The sequence below is a fragment of the Dreissena polymorpha genome, chromosome 4 (assembly GCF_020536995.1).
Source record: "Dreissena polymorpha isolate Duluth1 chromosome 4, UMN_Dpol_1.0, whole genome shotgun sequence".
In the NCBI taxonomy this organism is placed as follows: Eukaryota; Metazoa; Mollusca; class Bivalvia; order Myida; family Dreissenidae; genus Dreissena; species Dreissena polymorpha.
In genome coordinates this window covers 51319236-51338090 of record NC_068358.1, presented here as the reverse complement: position 1 = coordinate 51338090, position 18855 = coordinate 51319236, and the positions used below count along the sequence as shown (strand labels likewise).

At 35.3% G+C, this 18855-nt stretch overlaps 1 protein-coding gene across 1 annotated transcript in view; it reads right to left on the bottom strand.

Moving 5' to 3' along the window:
• The window catches only part of LOC127878006 (unconventional myosin-IXa-like), a 94004-nt gene that overhangs the window by 55774 nt on the left and 19375 nt on the right, over nt 1–18855 (bottom strand). Inside the window, exons 5-6 of the mRNA XM_052424362.1 lie at nt 4094–4215; nt 2451–2505 (exon numbers count right to left, since the gene is read on the bottom strand). Coding sequence (XP_052280322.1) covers nt 2451–2505; nt 4094–4215 — 177 coding nt within the window. The remainder of the gene's footprint in view (nt 1–2450; nt 2506–4093; nt 4216–18855) is intronic.

Genomic DNA, 18855 nt, shown 5'->3' with positions numbered 1-18855 from the left:
TTAAGTAAATGCTTATTGAACAGATCTGTAAGTTGATCTTGCATTATAACTGGGTGGAGAACTCGAGGCAATAAATGCATTTTGATGTCTTTTGGGCATTATTTTGATAACGCAACACAAAAACGGAAACCAATAAAGGAGGATAACAGTAGCAACAAAAAATATGAACATTCAAGGACACGAAAGTTGCAAGCGGCATGGACAAATAAATGATCCTGGCTTCGTTTTGAGGAGGTCCAAGGAGTGACATGAGTGAGAGGTTGACTTGGAAACGCTCGACTAAATGATCTCATGACCATAACAATCATGTCTCCAAGTATTGAGGAATTTGATCCTGAACCTGCAATTGCTGACTGGCTGGTATGTAATATCATTAATTAATTTTTGTAAAAGTTGCTGTTGAAAATATGCAATCACAAAAGAACATGTAACTAGAGCTTTGTCACAGACGTGAGGTATACCCCCACGTGCCGCATTGACACAGACTATTTTGCATGCTGTCTTCACAAAACAAGAGAATCCAATTTATGGCGATTTTTAAGAATTATAATGCCATTATCATTTATGGCCATTTCGACCTTTGAACTCTTGAATTCTTTCGCATGACATGCCGTCCAAATTTATGGCCATTTTTTTAACTTTTGAACTCCAAGTGTGACCTAGACCTTGGAGTTATCAACATAATTTTTTCGCATGACACATCGTCCAATGATTGCGAACAAATGTACCAGGTATTTTTAAAATCTCACAATTAATGACATAGTTTTGGCCCTGACAAGATCATTAATGGCCATTATTGACCTTTGAACTCACAGTGTGACCTTGACGTTGCAGATATAAACGTAATTCTTTCGCGCGACACACCGTCCAATAATGGTGAACAAATGTGCCAAATGATTTTAAAATCTCACAATGAACAACATAGTTATGGCCCGGACAAGCTCATTAATGGCCATTTTTGACCTTTGAACTTAAAGTGTGACCTTGACCTTGGAGATATAGACGTTATTCTTTCCCACGACACACCGTCCAATGATGGTGAACAAATATGCCAAATTATTTTAAAATCTCACAATGAATGACATAGTTATTGCCCGGGCAAGCTCATTTATGGCCCTTTTTGACCTTTGAACTCAAAGTGTGACCTTGACCTTGGAGATATCGACGTAATTCTTTCGCCCGACACACCGTCCAATGATGGTGAACAAATGTGCCAAATAATTTTAAAATCTCACAATGAACGACATAGTTATTGCCCAGACAAGCTCATTTATGGTTATTTTTAATCTTTGAAGTCAAGGTGTGACCTTGACCTTCGAGATATTGACGTAATTGTTTCACGCGACACACCGTCCCATGATGGTGAACAATTTGCCAAATGATTTTAAAATTTAACAATAAATGACAGTTATGGTCCGGACAAGCATTTTTACCTTTGAACTTTAGTGTGACCTTGACCTTGGAGATATAGACGTACTTCTTTCGCGCGACACACAGTGCCATGATGGTGAACAAATGTACCAAGTCATTTTAAAATTTAACGATAAATGACATAGTTATGGTCCGGACAAACTTTCGGTTTAAAACGCACTTAGTGACCCTGTGACCTCGTTTTTGACCCGACATGACCCATATTTAAACTTGACCTTGACATCATCTATATACAACTTCTGACCAAGTTTGGTGAAGATCGGATGAAATTTTCGGGACAGACAGACCGACCGACAGGCCGACAAAGTGACTCCTATATAGCCCCCATTACCGGTAATGGGGGTATAATAACTTACAAGTATAGTATATCTGTTAAGAAACACATCCTTACGAAAAATTCAAATGTGTATCATACTGAATTTATTATGTCGCAGATATCCAGGCAAAAGTGGGGAATCGAGGGACTGAGGAATTGTTACCGAATAATAACTATATTTCGGACTAGTAAAATTGATTCTGGCTAGTGAAATTTCCAAACGGGTAGCCTTACGGGGCTAGTGTCTAAATGTTGATTTATAATGTTGTTGAATTTCCTTTCATGTCTAACAACAACAGTACTCTTTTTATTGTTGAATTTTTATCCCATTCTATCAATTTTTATAAATGTTCACAAAGTGAAAAGTTTTCTTTTAAAAATATTTAAATATGAAGACACACAGAGAGTGTTGTGGATTTCTATTGCTATCATTTTAGAGATTAAAAATATCGTAAAGTGAAATCCCTACATGGGTTATTTTGAATCCAGCTTTCACAGATTCTCAGAATCACGTTGTAAGACATAAAACATGTCTGTGCCCTTTAACAACAGTATAAGAATTCTGGCTTGCTTGACCTAACTAATCTCAAAGACTGTCATTTGTGATACATTAATTCAAATAAACGAATGCATCTCAAGGCCATCATGCAATTAATGCAAAGAAATAAACTCACACAATATGTCAAAATGCTACAGCTAATACCTTTTTAAATGTAACATTTCCCAGATGCAAAACAGCAGACAGAACACCAAAGATCCTGAAAAAACATCATTAAATGATGAACAATTAATATTCAATCTATAAAGTCTGGTATTCAAATACATTTCTAAGCATTAAGGCTCTGAAGTTGAAACACAGAAGATGTAATTTTCCATTAACAGAACTGACAGTCTTAGTGATGTCATTATTTTATAAATCCCATAAGATTGTCCAACAAGAGCACCGCATAACGGGTGCCACGCTCGGCTGCGAAAGATTGTCAGAATTTTTTTTTGTTTTTTAGAGGTCACAGTGACCTGACCTTTGAAACTTGACTTGACTTAAAATTGGTGTGGCGTGTAGAACTCATCAAGGTGCATCTACATATGAAGTTTCAAAGTTGTAGGTGGAAGCAATTTGATTTTAGAGCAAATGTAAAGGTGTTATCACGACGCCAGCGGACGACGAGCAGGCTAAGACAATACCTCGGGTTTTCTCCGAAAACAGCCTCGCTAATAAAATGAAAACAAATTAATGGTTAAATAGCATTAAAAACATAGCAAATATCCCAGCAAAAAATCTATATGGGACCCATATGGGTCCCATGTGGGCACCTATATGGGCCCCATGTGGGCTGCCAACATGGGACCCAGATGGGGAGTGCAACCGGGCTCCACATGGGTCCCATCTGGGCAGCCCCATGTATGTATATGTATATGGGACCCTTAAGGGCATTCTCATATGGGCTAACCCATATAGGTCCCAAATGACTCCCATATGGGCTTACCCATATGGATTTTCCCTTTGTTGGGCAGCCCAAATGGGACCCGTATGGGACCTATATGGACTGCATATTATTTGCTTATGCATTGATTTTCTATTTTTGGGTAAAATATAAGCAGTTTAGATCAAGTTAGTCCAGCATACGTTTAAAGAAATGAGTTTTTAATCAAATAAATACAAGTTTACATCTTTTTCCTGATAGCGCAATAATATGGGACCCTTATCGGCATTCCCAAATCTCTATTTTTGGGTAAAATATTAGCAATTTATATCAAGTTAGTCATACATACGTTTTAAGAAATGAGTTTTTAATCAAATAAATACAAGTTTACATCTTTTTCCTGATAATGCAATAATATGGGACCTATGTGGGACCCTTATGGGCATTCCCATAAGGGCTAGCCCATATTGGTCCCAAATGACTCCCATATGATAGGCTTACCCATATGGGTTTGCCCAGAAACAGCCCATATGGGACCCATGGTTGACAGCAGAAGTTTTAATATTACTCGTTTCCCAGTCCAGTAGTGTTATATAAATGCATAATCACACGGAAACGAAACAAATATTCTTCAAGAGCTGTACTTTGAGAAAACGGGGCTTCAAGCATGTGCATAAAGTCATGTCCCAGATTAGCCTGTGCAGTGTATTCAGGCTAATCAGGAACAACAATTTTCACCTTGACCTAATTTTTATTTTCAAGAGACTCCCTTTAAAAAGATATATAATAAAATCTGTAAATTTTGTCTCTGATTAGCCTGTGTAGACTGCACAGGCTAGTCTGGACCAACACTTTAATCACAGGCAAAAAAACATGTTTTCCCCGGAGTGAGTCTCATATTTAAAGGAATAATGTGAGGCACCTTTTCTGTGTGAGTTGTGAAAACCCAACCAGCTCCATGGAGTGTTTGAGGCGCTCAAACTCTGTCTTCTCATCCTCCTCCAGCCCCTCCTCGTTACCCTGGCAACACGAGACAGGAGCAACCTTTAAAGAGGTGAAAGTATGCAGCTAGTATTAACTTGGGGCATTGAAGGGGTCAATTTTTCACATTTTGTCATGTTTGCAGCTATTTTTTACTTTAAAATAGGAAAAGAAAATTGTCAGAAATGGTTTCAAAGCATATAACAAGTAAATTTCATGTCATTCATGGAGTTTGGGCAAAAAAATATAATAATGTCAGGTCATGTGGCTATTACGATTTCATGAAATTATCACGATAAAAGCATTCTGTATAAAAAGTCGCCATTTCCACTCAATTTTCATTCACACTAACCTCATACTCTTTTTTGTTGTTAGTAATCTTATATAAATAGACCAACCAACCAACTGTATCTTTTTCTAGTGGCTACTTAAGATTTGGAAAATGGAAGATCTGTAGATTGCAGATTCAAGCTGTGAGCAGCAGATCATGTCAATATAAGACATTTTATTTGAAGACATGTTAAATTAATGTACAACAAAAGCGTCAAACTGTCACAAGATACGCCCGTTTGAAGGTTTTGGACACCATGCTAAATGCTTGAAATGCACTAAGTGACCTAGTGGCCTAAATTTTAACCCGGAATAACCCATATTTGAACTTGACCAAGATGTCCTTTAGACACAACTACTGACCATATTTGGTGAAGATCGGATGAAAACTACTTCAATTAGAGAGCGGACACCATGCTAAATCCTTGAAATGCACTTAGTGACCCCGTGACCTAGTTTTTGACCCAGCATGACTTATATTCGAACTTGACCTAGCTCTTGTCTTGATACAATATCTGACCAAATTTGGTGGAGATCGGATGAAAACTACTTCAATGAGAGAGCGGACACGTATACCATGCTCAATGCCTGAAATTCACTAAGTGACCTAGTTTTTGATCCGGCATGACCCATATTTAAACTTGACCTAGATATCATTTAAACACAACTTCTGACCAACTTTGGTGAAGATCGGATGAAAACTACTTCAATGAGAGAGCGGACACCATGCTAAATCCTTGAAGTGCACTAAGTGACCCCATGATTTAGTTTTTGACCCGACATGACCCATATTCGAACCTGACCAAGATATTGTCTAGATACAACTTCTGACCAAGTTTGGTGAAGATCGTATTAAAACTATTTGAATTAGAGAGCGGACACTCTTCAGATTACCTGAACAAGAGGAAACTAATGACCCCTTATCTGAGTTCAAGGTTCACAAAATGTCAAATACTTGACCTGGTGACCTATTTTTTATGCAGGTGACAAAGATTCAAAGTTGCATTGATATTATCCAGCTAAACATTCTGTAAAAGGGTCATCAAGATTGAGTTATAAAGTTGACTTCTAATGACTAATGGAGTTGTTTACCCTCAGGACTTCGGTTAAAAACCATTGCCCGAGCACACTGCTTAACATAAAACTATGCATTAAAGGTCGAAAACGGCCATAATATGGTCAGCCCGATTTTACTGGGCTGTACCATTTATAAAATAGGGTACTTTGCAGTGTTGGTGCGGTACTTTTAATAAAAATCCAGTAGTTAAAAATAGCTTTACTTAAAATTAGTTAAAAGCGTTATAAATGCAATACTCAATATATTCAACAAAATGAATGAGCCTAATGCTGTTAAAAAGCGGAGTTTCAATTGGTTCATAGGCCAATAAAACGACGGCTCGGATTGGTTTAAATTGCTTAATAAGAATTACAAGTAGTTAAATCCGTTTTAGAATCTGAAATTTGCACAGCGGACGACCTTGACATTAGGTTCACAATGAAGAATGTAAACAATCAATTTTAGTACAGGGAATATAAGAAAAGAATGAAAAAAGGATAATTAAATCCAAAAGAACTTTATATTACTAAAATCGCATATAAATTGATTGATAGTAATAAGCGACTATGTTGATGTTATATTATTATTATTATTATCGTTAATATTATTATTATGATATTGCTGTTGCATGCTTTAAAAGAAAAGAGAAAGAGAGAGAATAGCCCAATTTTTATAAGTTAAGATGGTGAAAACACATACTGTTATATGTGCATCATCTTTACTAGACCCATTGTTCAGCATATGCTGCAATGGGGTTGTTGGAGTCTTTAAACTTTGTGATCTGTGATTTTATTGCTAAAATTAACATAATAATACTTTTAATTTTATGTTTCTAGGAAAGAAAAGGATTACATGGATGTGTAATATGTATGAAATAAGCAAAATTTATTAATATTTTAAGATTTTTGTGATCACAAAGTGGTTTAACATTGCCACTATATGTCTATGGGGAGATAAAAAGATCTATAAACATTAATTAATAGGGAAGGAAGAGCCTGATTTAATAGCTCTCATAAGAAAAAGGGGATTTGCATGTAAACATGCAATTATATAGAAATATAACAAACAATTGAAATTGGTAATGTACTATAGTTTTAAATTATATTTTGTATTAAAATTAGTATGTATTTTTATGTGTGACACAATGTTGAACACTTGCAGACAGGAAATATCGCAGTAATGCTCCAACCTAAGACCCTGTCTGTATGGAACTTATAGAGGATTGGGCTATGAAGGAAAGACGTCCCCCCAGAGTGGTGTTAAGACAATATTTAAAAGAAATTTAATAATAATATTTATATATTAAAAGGTAATGACTTACGTGTCGCCAAACGGTTACCTTTTTAGGGCCACATAAAAATTAGAGGTAAAACAATCTACTTTACATTTAAAAATTAGACAAAACAAACAATGTTTATACATAAAAGCAGATTATGCACAGTATGTACAATATTATATGCATGTATTAATAGGTAAAAAAACAAGATGTGTTTGTGAAACACAATGTCCCCCTATATGATGTTTGACATTGTAGGATGACCTTGACCTTGTGAAGGATGACCTTGACCTTGACCTTTCACCACTCAAAATGTGCAGCTCCATGAGATACACATGCATGCCAAATATCAAGTTGCTATCTTCAATATTGCAAAAGTATTCATAAAATAAGCGATTTGGGCCACATATATTTGACCTCTGACCTTGAAGGATGACCTTGACCTTGACCTTTCACCACTCAAAATGAGCAGCTCCATGAGATGCACATGCATGCCAAATATCAAGTTGCTATCTTCAATATTGCAAAAGTATTCATAAAATGAGGGATTTTGGCCACATATAATTGACCTCTGACCTTGAAGGATGACCTTGACCTTTCACCACTCAAAATGTGCAGCTCCATGAGATACACATGCATGCCAAATATCAAGTTGCTATCTTCAATATTGCAAAAGTATTCATAAAATGAGCGATTTTGGCCACATATATTTGACCTCTGACCTTGAAGGATGACCTTGACCTTGACCTTTCACCACTCAAAATGTGCAGCTTCATGAGATACACATGCATGCCAAATATGAAGTTGCTATCTTCAATATAGCAAAAGTTATTGCAAAATGTTAAAGTTGGCGCAAACAGACAGACAGACCAACAGACCAACAGACAGACAGGGCAAAAACAATATGTCCCCCACTACTATAGTGGGGGACATAAAGTAGTGGGGGACATAAAAAGTTGCCACCCTGGGGGGGTTAAAAGAAGGAGTTTGGAAGTGTAGGCTAGTGTGGTGGGGTGGGGGGTTTCCAGCAGGGGTAAATCAACTTGGTTTTGTGTAGGGGAGATAATTTTGTATGGAGAAGTACTGATGGTTTTGTCCCCTAGACCAGAGGGAGTGCACGGTAAATGGAATTATAAGAAAATGGCTCTTAAAAATTTTTGCAAGAAAACCGGAGTGGCAAACGGTGGAAAAAAACCTTTTTCAAATAAAATCCTCTCTGACAGAACAGAAAGTGAAAAACAGTTCTTTATTCAAATTGAATGATCATATAATAAAATGACATTTTCCGCACTTGCATATGTAAAACGAGTAAAAATATGCAGAAATGTGCGGAATAATGAAGAAAATATGCGGAATAATTGGGAAAAAGACTGAAATGTGCGGATATTTGATTTTTTTATGAGATTGCGGATGCTACAGAAAATGGTACAGAAAATTTGTCCGCATATTTTTGCGAACATTTGGTTTTTATATGCTGAAAGTAGATTTTTGTATGCAGAAAGCTTGATTTTGTATATGGAAAATACACTTTTATATGCGGAAAGTTAGGAATAGTTATTTCAGGCTATTTCACAAGTCAGATGTGTGCGGAAAACATTGTTTGTCATTTTTACAAGTATTCTGGACTTAGTCATAAAAAAAAATCTGAGTGTAGTTGTAACAGTTGGCCTTGGCGGTGTAGTAGTAGTAGTAGTAGTAGTAGAAGTAGTAATGGTGGTGGTGGTGGTGGGTAGTAGTAGTAGTAGTAATGGTGGTGATGGTGGTGGTGGTGATGGTGGTAATGGTGGTGGGGGGGGCGGCGGTGGTGGCGTCAGCAACAGAAGGATTAGGAGTACCAGTAGTGAAAGTAGTGGTATGACGGTAGTAGTAGTAGTAGAAGTACTAGTAGTAGCAGAAGCAGTAGCAGTGGTAGTACACTGCAACGCCGATATATCACGGACCGTTATATCGCGCTGTCCAATATATCGCGCTTTGGTTATGGCTCCCAAAAATCCGACGAGCATGATCACTAAATTACATGTTTTAATCTGAGAATTCGCTAACTTAAGCAAATAACCGGTTCTAGCTAGTATTAACACCCTATATGTCGTGGCTTACTATGGCACGCCGTGAAGCGTGAAAAACAGTCGATAAGTGACAGTGTTGTGTACACACGGCTGGGGTTGTTTTTAACACTTAACAAATAAACAATTAGTGTCATTTCAAAGGTAATAATGGCAGTTTACTGGTATATGAATCGTTAAATTTCGGGTACTGGTCATGAATTTCTTTGTTCTGATAAAAAGCGCGCGAAAATTGGCGTGGGTGTATTTATTTCTAAATAAAAGTTTCGTAGCGGGTACAACATTGAGATAATTTTATTTCCATTAAAAGTTTAGTTGTAAATTTCAACTAAAGTACCGCGGTATCTCGTGAATTGTGTGGCATTGACATTTCCTCTTAATAAAATAATTCAAACACGCTGTATCATTACCGTTACGCTGTTTCAGTTCCTTCATTAGGACTATTTATAAGCGTAAATTCGAATATATGCACATTTTTATTTTATACATTTTTTTTACGGCAAGAATTCTTGTTTTGAACTGTTTCGCGAGCGATCGTACATGAAAATGAAAAATATAATTTACATTTTGGTTTTTATGATAAATAAAGATACATTATGTAGTTATGAAAAATGTTTATTGTAGAATTGGTTTGCAATTATCACTATACAAATATGTAGTAGCGCCATATATAAAATGAAAACATTGGGGAAATTTGACAAATTAACCGCAATACAATTTAGTTAGACATTTCTCGAGTTATATCGCGCGCCGGATATATCGCGCTCGCGATCTTTGGACCCCAACAACCGCGATATATCGGCGTTGCAGTGTAGTAGTAGTGATAGAAGTAGTAGCAGTAGTAGTAATAGTAGATGAAGTATTATTATTATTACTAGAGCTTTTATGGTATTTTTCTTTTAAAGGAAGTCTCTTCTTCACAAAAATCCAGTTAAGGCGGAAAGTGTCGTCCCTGATTAGACTGTGTGGACTGCACAGGCTAGTCTGGGACGACACTTTATCCACATGCATTATGCCCAGTTTTTAATAGTAGTAATAGTAATAGTTGTTGTTGTAGTTGTAGTAGCAGTTGTAGTTGTTGTTGTATCAGTAGCTGTGGTGGTGGTGGTAGTAGTAGTAGAAGAAGTAGTAGTAGTAGTAGTAGAAGTAGTAGAAGCAGTAGTAGAAGTGGTCATCGGCGTAGTCGTTGAAGTAGTAGCAGCAGCAGCAGCAGAAGCAGCAGTAGAAGTAGTAGTTTAAGTAGTAGTAGAAATAGTAGTAGTAGTTGTTGTTGTTATTGTTGTAGTAGCAGTTGTTGTTGTTGTAGTATCAGTGGTGGTGGTGGTGGTGGTAGTGGTGATAGAAGTAGTAGTAGTTGTAGTAGTAGCAGTAGTAGTAACAAGTAGTAGTAGTAGTAATAGTAGTAGTAGTAGTAGTAGTAGTAGTAGTAGTAGTAGTAGTAGTAGTAGTAGTAGTAGTAGTAGTAGTAGTAGTAGCAGTAGTAGTAATAGTAGATGAAGTATTATTATTATTACTAGAGCTTTTATGGTATTTTTCTTTTAAAGGAAGTCTCTTCTTCACAAAAATCCAGTTAAGGTGGAAAGTGTCGTCCCTGATTAGCCTGTGTGGACTGCACAGGCTAATCTGGGATGACACTTTATGCACATGCATTATGCCCAGTTTTCTCTGAACGCGACCCATTTAATATTATACCTTATCAGCTGTGTCTAGCTGTTAACAAAATGGCATTGACATGGGCAGTCAATAAGTAATCAACATGAACCTCAATGCCACTTAGGAATAGTTGTATGAAAGGATTTTTACTTATTAAACAATAGACGCTGTTGTATACGAACAAAGTCATCATACTAACATTATATATGAACACAACCTCAAGTATTTAATTAATTTATTTGTGTGTACAAAAGTTGATATTTGAAGGTTGAATTAAGAAGTTTTATGTTCCATTTATATACAGTCCAACCCCTACTTCTGGTCACCCCTCATCGCCGGTCACCCCGTGAAGGCGGCCGGTCTGTGCCGCGACCGTCGATAAACACTATGTAATGCACCCCTCTTAAGCGGTAACCCCGTTTCTCCGGCCAGCGGCCAGCAATTTTGCATCTTAAATATTAAATTCCCCCCATATGAGTGGTCACGCGCGAGTAAGTCAGTCATGTACACTTGCAAAATTGCACCGACGCTACGGTGAAAAAATTGATACGTACTTCCAGTCTGCTGTTTAGGCTCTGCAGAACTGAAGCATGATGTGTGATAAACATTTTGACAGCCAGTTTGCAAATTGCAATTAATTAGCGGCAGATTATCGGGTTATCGGGTTTAAAGCAATATGCGACCGTTTGATCTTTTTGTTTCCGCACATGCGATTATCATCTATTAGTACTTGAAAAGAGATTCTTAATTTATTATTGATTATGTGTAGCTGTTGAATCATACTTTTTCAAGCATTTATGACAATTATCGGCTAATTAAAAGTTATAAAGAACAACGCAACTTGTAACCGAAATCAACTGCTCTACATGTTCTCTGTGCTACAAAGTTTTTATCCAAAAATCAATTCACGCACGCATGGGTATGACGTGACATTGTACATTGTTGCATAATTTTCACGCGCTTTTGTCGGGACAAAGGAAATACATGAGGACTTTTTTGATGCTAGAATTTGTAAACGTCTCGTTAACATAAATCAATCGGGAGTGTGTTTCAGATTACAAATTATGATTCTCATTTGGGAATTTAACAAAACATTCATTTTTGTTTTACATTTACAATGATTTCAATATTAATTTTGATAAAACCATTTACGCGGCGAAATAAATGTTTTTATAATATTATGCATGAAAAGCACGATTACCAGAAGGATATCAGTCTCTTAAGTAACTGGCCACGATTTTATCGTGGAGGAGATCTATGACGGGACCAATTCGTGCGGTAGGTATTACAAAGACATAAAACTGCAATAAACCAATTAAATTATCGATTTATAGTGACACGGGAGTTATTCACGCATAACTGATTCACAACTGTTCCTATCTTAAGCGCATTGGGGCCATACAACGTGCATTCTGTAAACAACGAATCATGAGAATGATTCTTTTTCATTGACTTGATTCTGATGAGGATGATATTGATGATGATTAGAAAGATGAATAGAATATTTTTTTGAATGGAAATGTTGTTTTATAGCTGAATTTAGAAAGGAAGAAATAAAATTATTTTAAGTCTATACAGTGTTTAGTACATGTACACATATTTACCATTTTGTTTACACAAAAATTGAACAGTTGGCCATGCACTCATCAACTCTAGACTCCCTATGACCCAACCCCCTCTTAAAAGGCCACCCCGCTTAAGCAGCCAATTTGGCCGTTTCCCTTGACTGGCTGCTTAAGAGGGGTTGGACTGTATGAGTAAAACTGCTATTTATTTCACAAGTTTATGGTTGTAAAAATGCCCTACTTGAATAATTGCATCTTGAAAATTGTTTATTAACTATTCATTTCAAGCGCTCTAACAAGTGATCCTCAAATAATGTTAAAGACAACACTTGAAATGAAATATGCATCACTTGTTTAAAGTTAACCAGTGTGCAGTTATCATACAATCAGGCCTGAAGCATAGACATAGTACATGACTGATTTACACTTTAGTACATTTTGACAAAACATAAGGCTGGTAAATGGGATAAGCATGTATTTTTTTTTCAGCACATCAATTGTGCAAGACAAAGTAGAAAATTAAACAACATATTTCAATGATTCAGGGTGAACTTAAAACAAATTAAGGAATAGTTGTGTTATCAATTATATCTTGTTCAAATCTGAGATTGTTGACATAGTCATATATGTTGAATGATTCAATAGTTTCTTGAGTGTTTGCAATGTTATAAAAATGACTATTCATAATAAAACTACTTGCAATATTGACATAATAGCTTTACACGGCTTGTTTGGGGTCTAGCAGGAAAATATGTCCCTTAGAGCTTGAAAATAACAATCAAATAGTTGTATTTCTTATAAGAAAGTAAAAATAATTTACAATATGCAACCATTTTGTCTAAAAATATTCTTTATAAATTACCATTACTTAACTTTTTTTGGCAATGTTTGTTTTAAGGTTAAAGAAATTTTATCTTAACCCTTTACCCCTTAGATACGTATTTTGACACATTTGTAGTCCTTAAGAAAGATCAATTTAATGAAATACCTTTCTTACTAAATTCAAGTTTTAAGGCTTTATTTCCAACCCTTAGTTTCTGATGCAGCAAACAGCATATAACCTGAACAGACTGTGAGTCACTCGCAGGCTGTTCTGGTTTTATGCTGGTTGCAAAGCCATTTTCACTTTGCGTCTTATGGGTGAAAGGGTTAAAAAAGGAACAATTTTAGAACATGCCACCTTAAGGTAGTACAACTGTAATCATTTCCCGCGTTTTTTTGTAAGATCAGTTGACATCGGCTAATGTCGGTAAATAACGTAACTGAAGTCATGAGATGTCTGTTTTGTTTGGTTTATTATTTACAAAGTATAAATCTTAAACAAAAACATGTTTTATATAATTCCATAGTAGATTTTATCGCTGATATGCATAGTACAATATATTACGACGTCTAAATAGATTTTTCTTTTAAAATAGTGTAAAAATGAACCGAAAGTAATATATTTTCGCTACAACGTAAAAAACAACAATCGTGAATCGTAACCAAAACGACGGTTCACGAGTAGAAAAGAAGTAGCAAAAAAGAAAAAAATCTGTACGTAGAGCGTAGTAACATTGACTGCCAGTTGGTAAACACTGCAGCGTATGGTAAAACCCACACAGTCAAAGAAAATGGAAAAAATGGACCTGGAAAAGTGGAATACCATGCTTTGTTGTCAACGCAAAACTTGAAACAGGTAAGGTCACAGAAATATGATCAGAACGTTTATATAAAATAGAAACACGGTAATCATTTATATAGACATTTAGTTCAAAGATGTAAATTAAGGGCATTATTATGATTATATTATGGTCTATGTCTATGCTCTCTTTAGTTTACTGTAAACATCGAGATACAGTAACCAGAAGTAAATGTGTATTTTTTTTTAGATCTTGTACTTACTTGTATCTTTGCTATAGTTTTATTTGTTTCTGCATTTAGCAATGGTGGACAGCCTGGGTGGACTATCCCATGTAAACAATATGCTGTCCACAATGAACCTCAAAACAATATCGGACACCAACTTAAAAATAATGGAACAGCCAGCTGGTGAGGTGAAAGAGCAAGTTGCAACCGAATCAGCTAGGATTGCAGCTAGCGATGCTATCTTAAATGAAATGACATAAGAATCTATTATTTGGATTATCAGCGGTAACAATAAATTTTTTACATAATTACATGGAAAACATCAAAACTATATAAAATGTGTTGTAAAACCAATCATGTATGTTGAAAGCCAATCTCACAAGTGTAAGTTTGGCAACGTTTGGCAGGCCTTTTTCATACAAATCCTGCGGGTCAGAATGTCTGACCCATTCCCAATTCAAAATGCAAGTAATTTCATCCAATTAGTTGAAAATTTTCCCAATCCTAGAATAATGGCCAAAACAAAATTGTCAAAAATAACAATAATCTTTTTAAAAACATCATGATTTTGTTCTTCTATAAACAAATTTCATGGCTGGTAGATCAGCAGTTCACACATTTTATGGCTGGTAGATCAGCAGTATGATTATTAACCTAATAAAATTCCAAAATATTATGTTAGGTGCATTCTAAATGTGATATTGCATATCAATATTTTACTAGATTGCAATGTCAACTATGTTTCCAGATGACGGAACGGAACTACTGAAGGTTACTCATATGCATCGGTCTATGTCCATTCTGGTAGTCAGTTTGCAACATACGTCACGCCAACTGTTCCAATAAGTCAAGAGGCTTTACAAGTTACAGGCATTACAATGACTGATGGGACAATGACATTCATTGGATAAGTTGTGCAGCCAGTGTCGGGACAATGACATTCATTGGATAAGTTGTGCAGCCAGTGTCAATATGAGTGGCTGTGGAAAGAATTATTCATTGGCTTGAAAAGTTTCGAAATGTGTGCTTAGTTGTTCATAATGGTCATTGTTTTGATTTAACAATTTTTGTTTCAATCTTGGCAAATGTAAGTGCAATTGATATTTTGTATAACTGTGCTTTTATCGATTCTCTATCAATATTCAGAAAATTATATCCAAAGCAGTCCTTGAAGCATGTTTATTTAGTTTTACAATTGCTTGGTGAAACATACAATGCACACGATGCTATGGCAGATCTGACAGCACTTAGAAAGTTGCTCCAATTTGTGAGTTTGTCTTCAAAAGATCTAATGACCCACAGCTTTTCCCCATTGGCTGTGTAAAAAAAAATTGCTTTCAACAGTGCTAAAGCCCAGATCTGTGCAACATTAAGCCCTTTCTAATGAAAAGGCCTACGGCTGAAAATATTGCGGGGTCAGGGCTTAAACTAGTGTATTTGACAATGCTTTATAATAGGGATGGAGAGGATGCAATACTTGTTGTTTTCATTAAAAAAAATGCTGAAGGCTTGCCTGGAGTCACTTATTCTAAAAAGTATTACACAAAGTTGTTCTAAAAATATGTAAGTACTTAAACGAATGAATTGAAAGAAAATTTCAATGACCATGTTTTATTTCAGAACCTTCAGTAGTTTTTCAGTAATTACAGGAGTCAGATTGTGTGCATTTCTTTATTTATTTTAAAGTTACAGTGATTTCAACTAATGTAAGAATATGGTACTGCATAATCTCCATAATGCCCTTTATAAATGCACAAAATTATATCAAAGCACCCTTAGTACTTTTTGAGTTATCGTATGATCCATTTTGTGTGATTTTGTGTTTCTATTTTTAGTAACAGTGACCTGATGAAGGGCAGTACTTAATCCCTACATTGCCTTTAATATGCATGCCAAGTTTCACCAAATGTGCTTGAGTATTTGTAACTAACTGCAGGATATAGTGTAGAAAGCCCTCTCCATGTCAAAAGAACTTATAAGTATACGCTTATTTAGTTTCGTTATGAAATTTTGCATTAATATTTTTGTTTGTACATTGTTATTAAATGAATACAAGCTTGTTAGGCAGGTGGTCATTAGAATTTAAATCTAACAATGTTATAGATCTTGGTTAACAGTTAAACTGAGAAAAATACTTAGTATACAACTTTGTAATTTTTTTTCACTTTTCAAACCTACTCATGCCTCCTCCCCCACCCCTACCCCCACCTCACAAATGCCATCCCTACATTGGCAGATTGAGCATAATTGCATAATGTATTAAATATATGTATACAGAGAGTAAGAACATTGAAGGTGTAAACTGAATTGGTAAATGACTGTTTATTTTGCATACTTTGACCATTTGCCATAATGTGGTTTTGAATTTCTTCAAAAAAATTCTAATAGTCCTATTAGATGTTAGTGAATTGTTCAAAATATTCACAGGCAAAATGCTTTTTTCGGCGTAAGCTGTATTAAGCCAGCTTTTCACCCTGACTTGACCTTTGTAAGTGTCCAATAATACTCAAATAAAATTTCCCGCGGCTAGGTACGAATGAATACACTTCATTTATTCCATTGGCTGATTTGAGTATAACACCAGAACATTGGAAACATATCCGCGTCTTTGAAACACTGTTTTACTGCATGAAACAATTTTATCTCTAATGAAAAGGCTCAATAGATAGAACAGTTTTACAATCAATTTTCGACATAAATACAGTTTGTGCGTTGACCTTTTATTTTCAGAGAATTACCAGCGCAAAAGCGTTTATACTAAAGGCTATGTTGTCATATTTAGTACTTACTTGCATTGCATTTCAACCCGCGAGGTTTCGGGTCAATTCGCGGCCATTTGTGAAAGTCAGAGTTTATATACAGTTCATCACCGGAGTTCGCAGAAGGGGTTGCGATCATTGTGTTACACCGGTCTTACTGACAATAACGTAGTGACTGAAATGCATTGCATTCCAATCCGCAAGGTATCAAAGGTCAGTTTGCGGTCAGTAGCAGAAATCTTATATAAAAATCTTAAATCTATATAAACGCCGTCTCGTAAACTTTGTGCACTTGAAGTCTGTTTTGATCAGAAAGATACTAAATAATGATATTCGGCGATATTATTGTGGTATGTCAATCATCGATTTTTAATATGGTTTCAACATTTGCATGATAAGGACCAATTTTGATAAAATTAATTAGAAATATTTATCCATTTAGACCAGTTTATTAAGCATGAGCACAATAATTCGCTATACTATAATTATGCAATTAAATAAGATTCGAGTATTGCCAGCTGACCTATATGCACTCGTTTATTTTCATGTTTCTTGTGTTTTTCTATTTTGTAAATATAGATATCTGAGTAATAATATCACATAAAGCAAAATAAGCCACGAAATCTGGCGCAACACCCTGTAATTGATTTGCTTATGATGTAGCTAAGAACTGCGCAGAAAAAAGGCATCCGCTATTTTTTATCTCATAGAGATAACTTTTGATCGTTCATAAACATTGACCACAATCAACGCAGTATATCTTTTTTTAAAGATATTTCTTGTTTACTTTGATTTAAACTTATCACATGTCTCTGCTGAAATATAAATGCTCAAATTCCAAAGAAATAAGATACAACTTATAAAAAAAGAGAAAAATTTGTATGGGTGATTTTTGCATACACTGGTCGAACTTGTAGTTTTGAAGGACCTTGCATAATAAATCAGATTTTTTTCATTTTTGTTATCACTAAATTGTCTTGTATTATATAATTTTATCATCTACAATCATATCCTGTACTAAATATAAAAACATTATTAACAAAAAATGCTAAAAAATATGAGTTTATTGAATTTATTTATCCCCAGGGGTAATTTAATTTAGAAGAAAACTCAAATTATGGGTCATCATACAGAAAAAATCTCGAATTTTTTTTTTGCATGGAAAGCCACCCTAAAAATTTACAATAAGACCACATATGGTATGAAGCTTATGAAAATAATACTTTTAATGGGTTTTGGAATATTGCCCATTACAGTTGTACTTCCTTAAGAGAAACTATTTTCTATTATTTATAGGACAATTATTTGTGTCTCCCTCTGGGATAACAAGGCTTAATGCATGTGTGTCAAGTGTTGTCTCCTATTAGCCTGTACAGTGTGCACAAGCTTATCTGGGACAAAACTTTCTGCCTACTCTGGATTTTCATGTAGAAGAGATCTCCTTTAGACCAATTATTCCACAAAAGCAGAAGGAGCTGTCTCTGATTAGCCTGTGCTGACTGCTCAAGCAAGTGCAGGGCAACAGTAAACACATGCATTAAGCCCCATTTTCCCAGAACAAGGCTTATTCAGAAAAATGCTTCACAGTCATTCATAGACAAACATTGAATGACAATCAGTTGTTATTTTGTTGATAAACAATATTAAGGCAAAAGTTTCTTATTCTTATATGATCCAAAACAGTTTTTGCAACTAAAAAGTTAACTGTATGTTACTCTATGCTATTCTCCGAATCAGGACTTGTATTTGCATCGTTTATCATGTAGTGTTTACGATGTTTTACTTTAGCCATATATTGGCCATATTTTTCAACAAACAAGAACAGTTTTTGAACTTAGCCCAGGTATGATTAGAACAAGAGCTTGTCACAGTAGTGCCAAATCCCCGCCGAAATGTGTTTGCTTGTATGAGAACATTTGTTTTAGAGAGTAGAATAATATTTGTAAAAAATGGCACCTGTGTCATCTATTTATATATCTAAGGATCAATTAGTTATAATTGTTGGAGTTATGCTGTAGAGAATAAAATATATGGAAATGAAAGAAAGGGAGGTAATTAAAAAACTACGGCCGATGGAGTTATGGTCCATGTTCACTGCACTTTTCCTAGTTGCCATCTGTTTAAATTTCTAGTTTCAAATAAATCCCTTCAG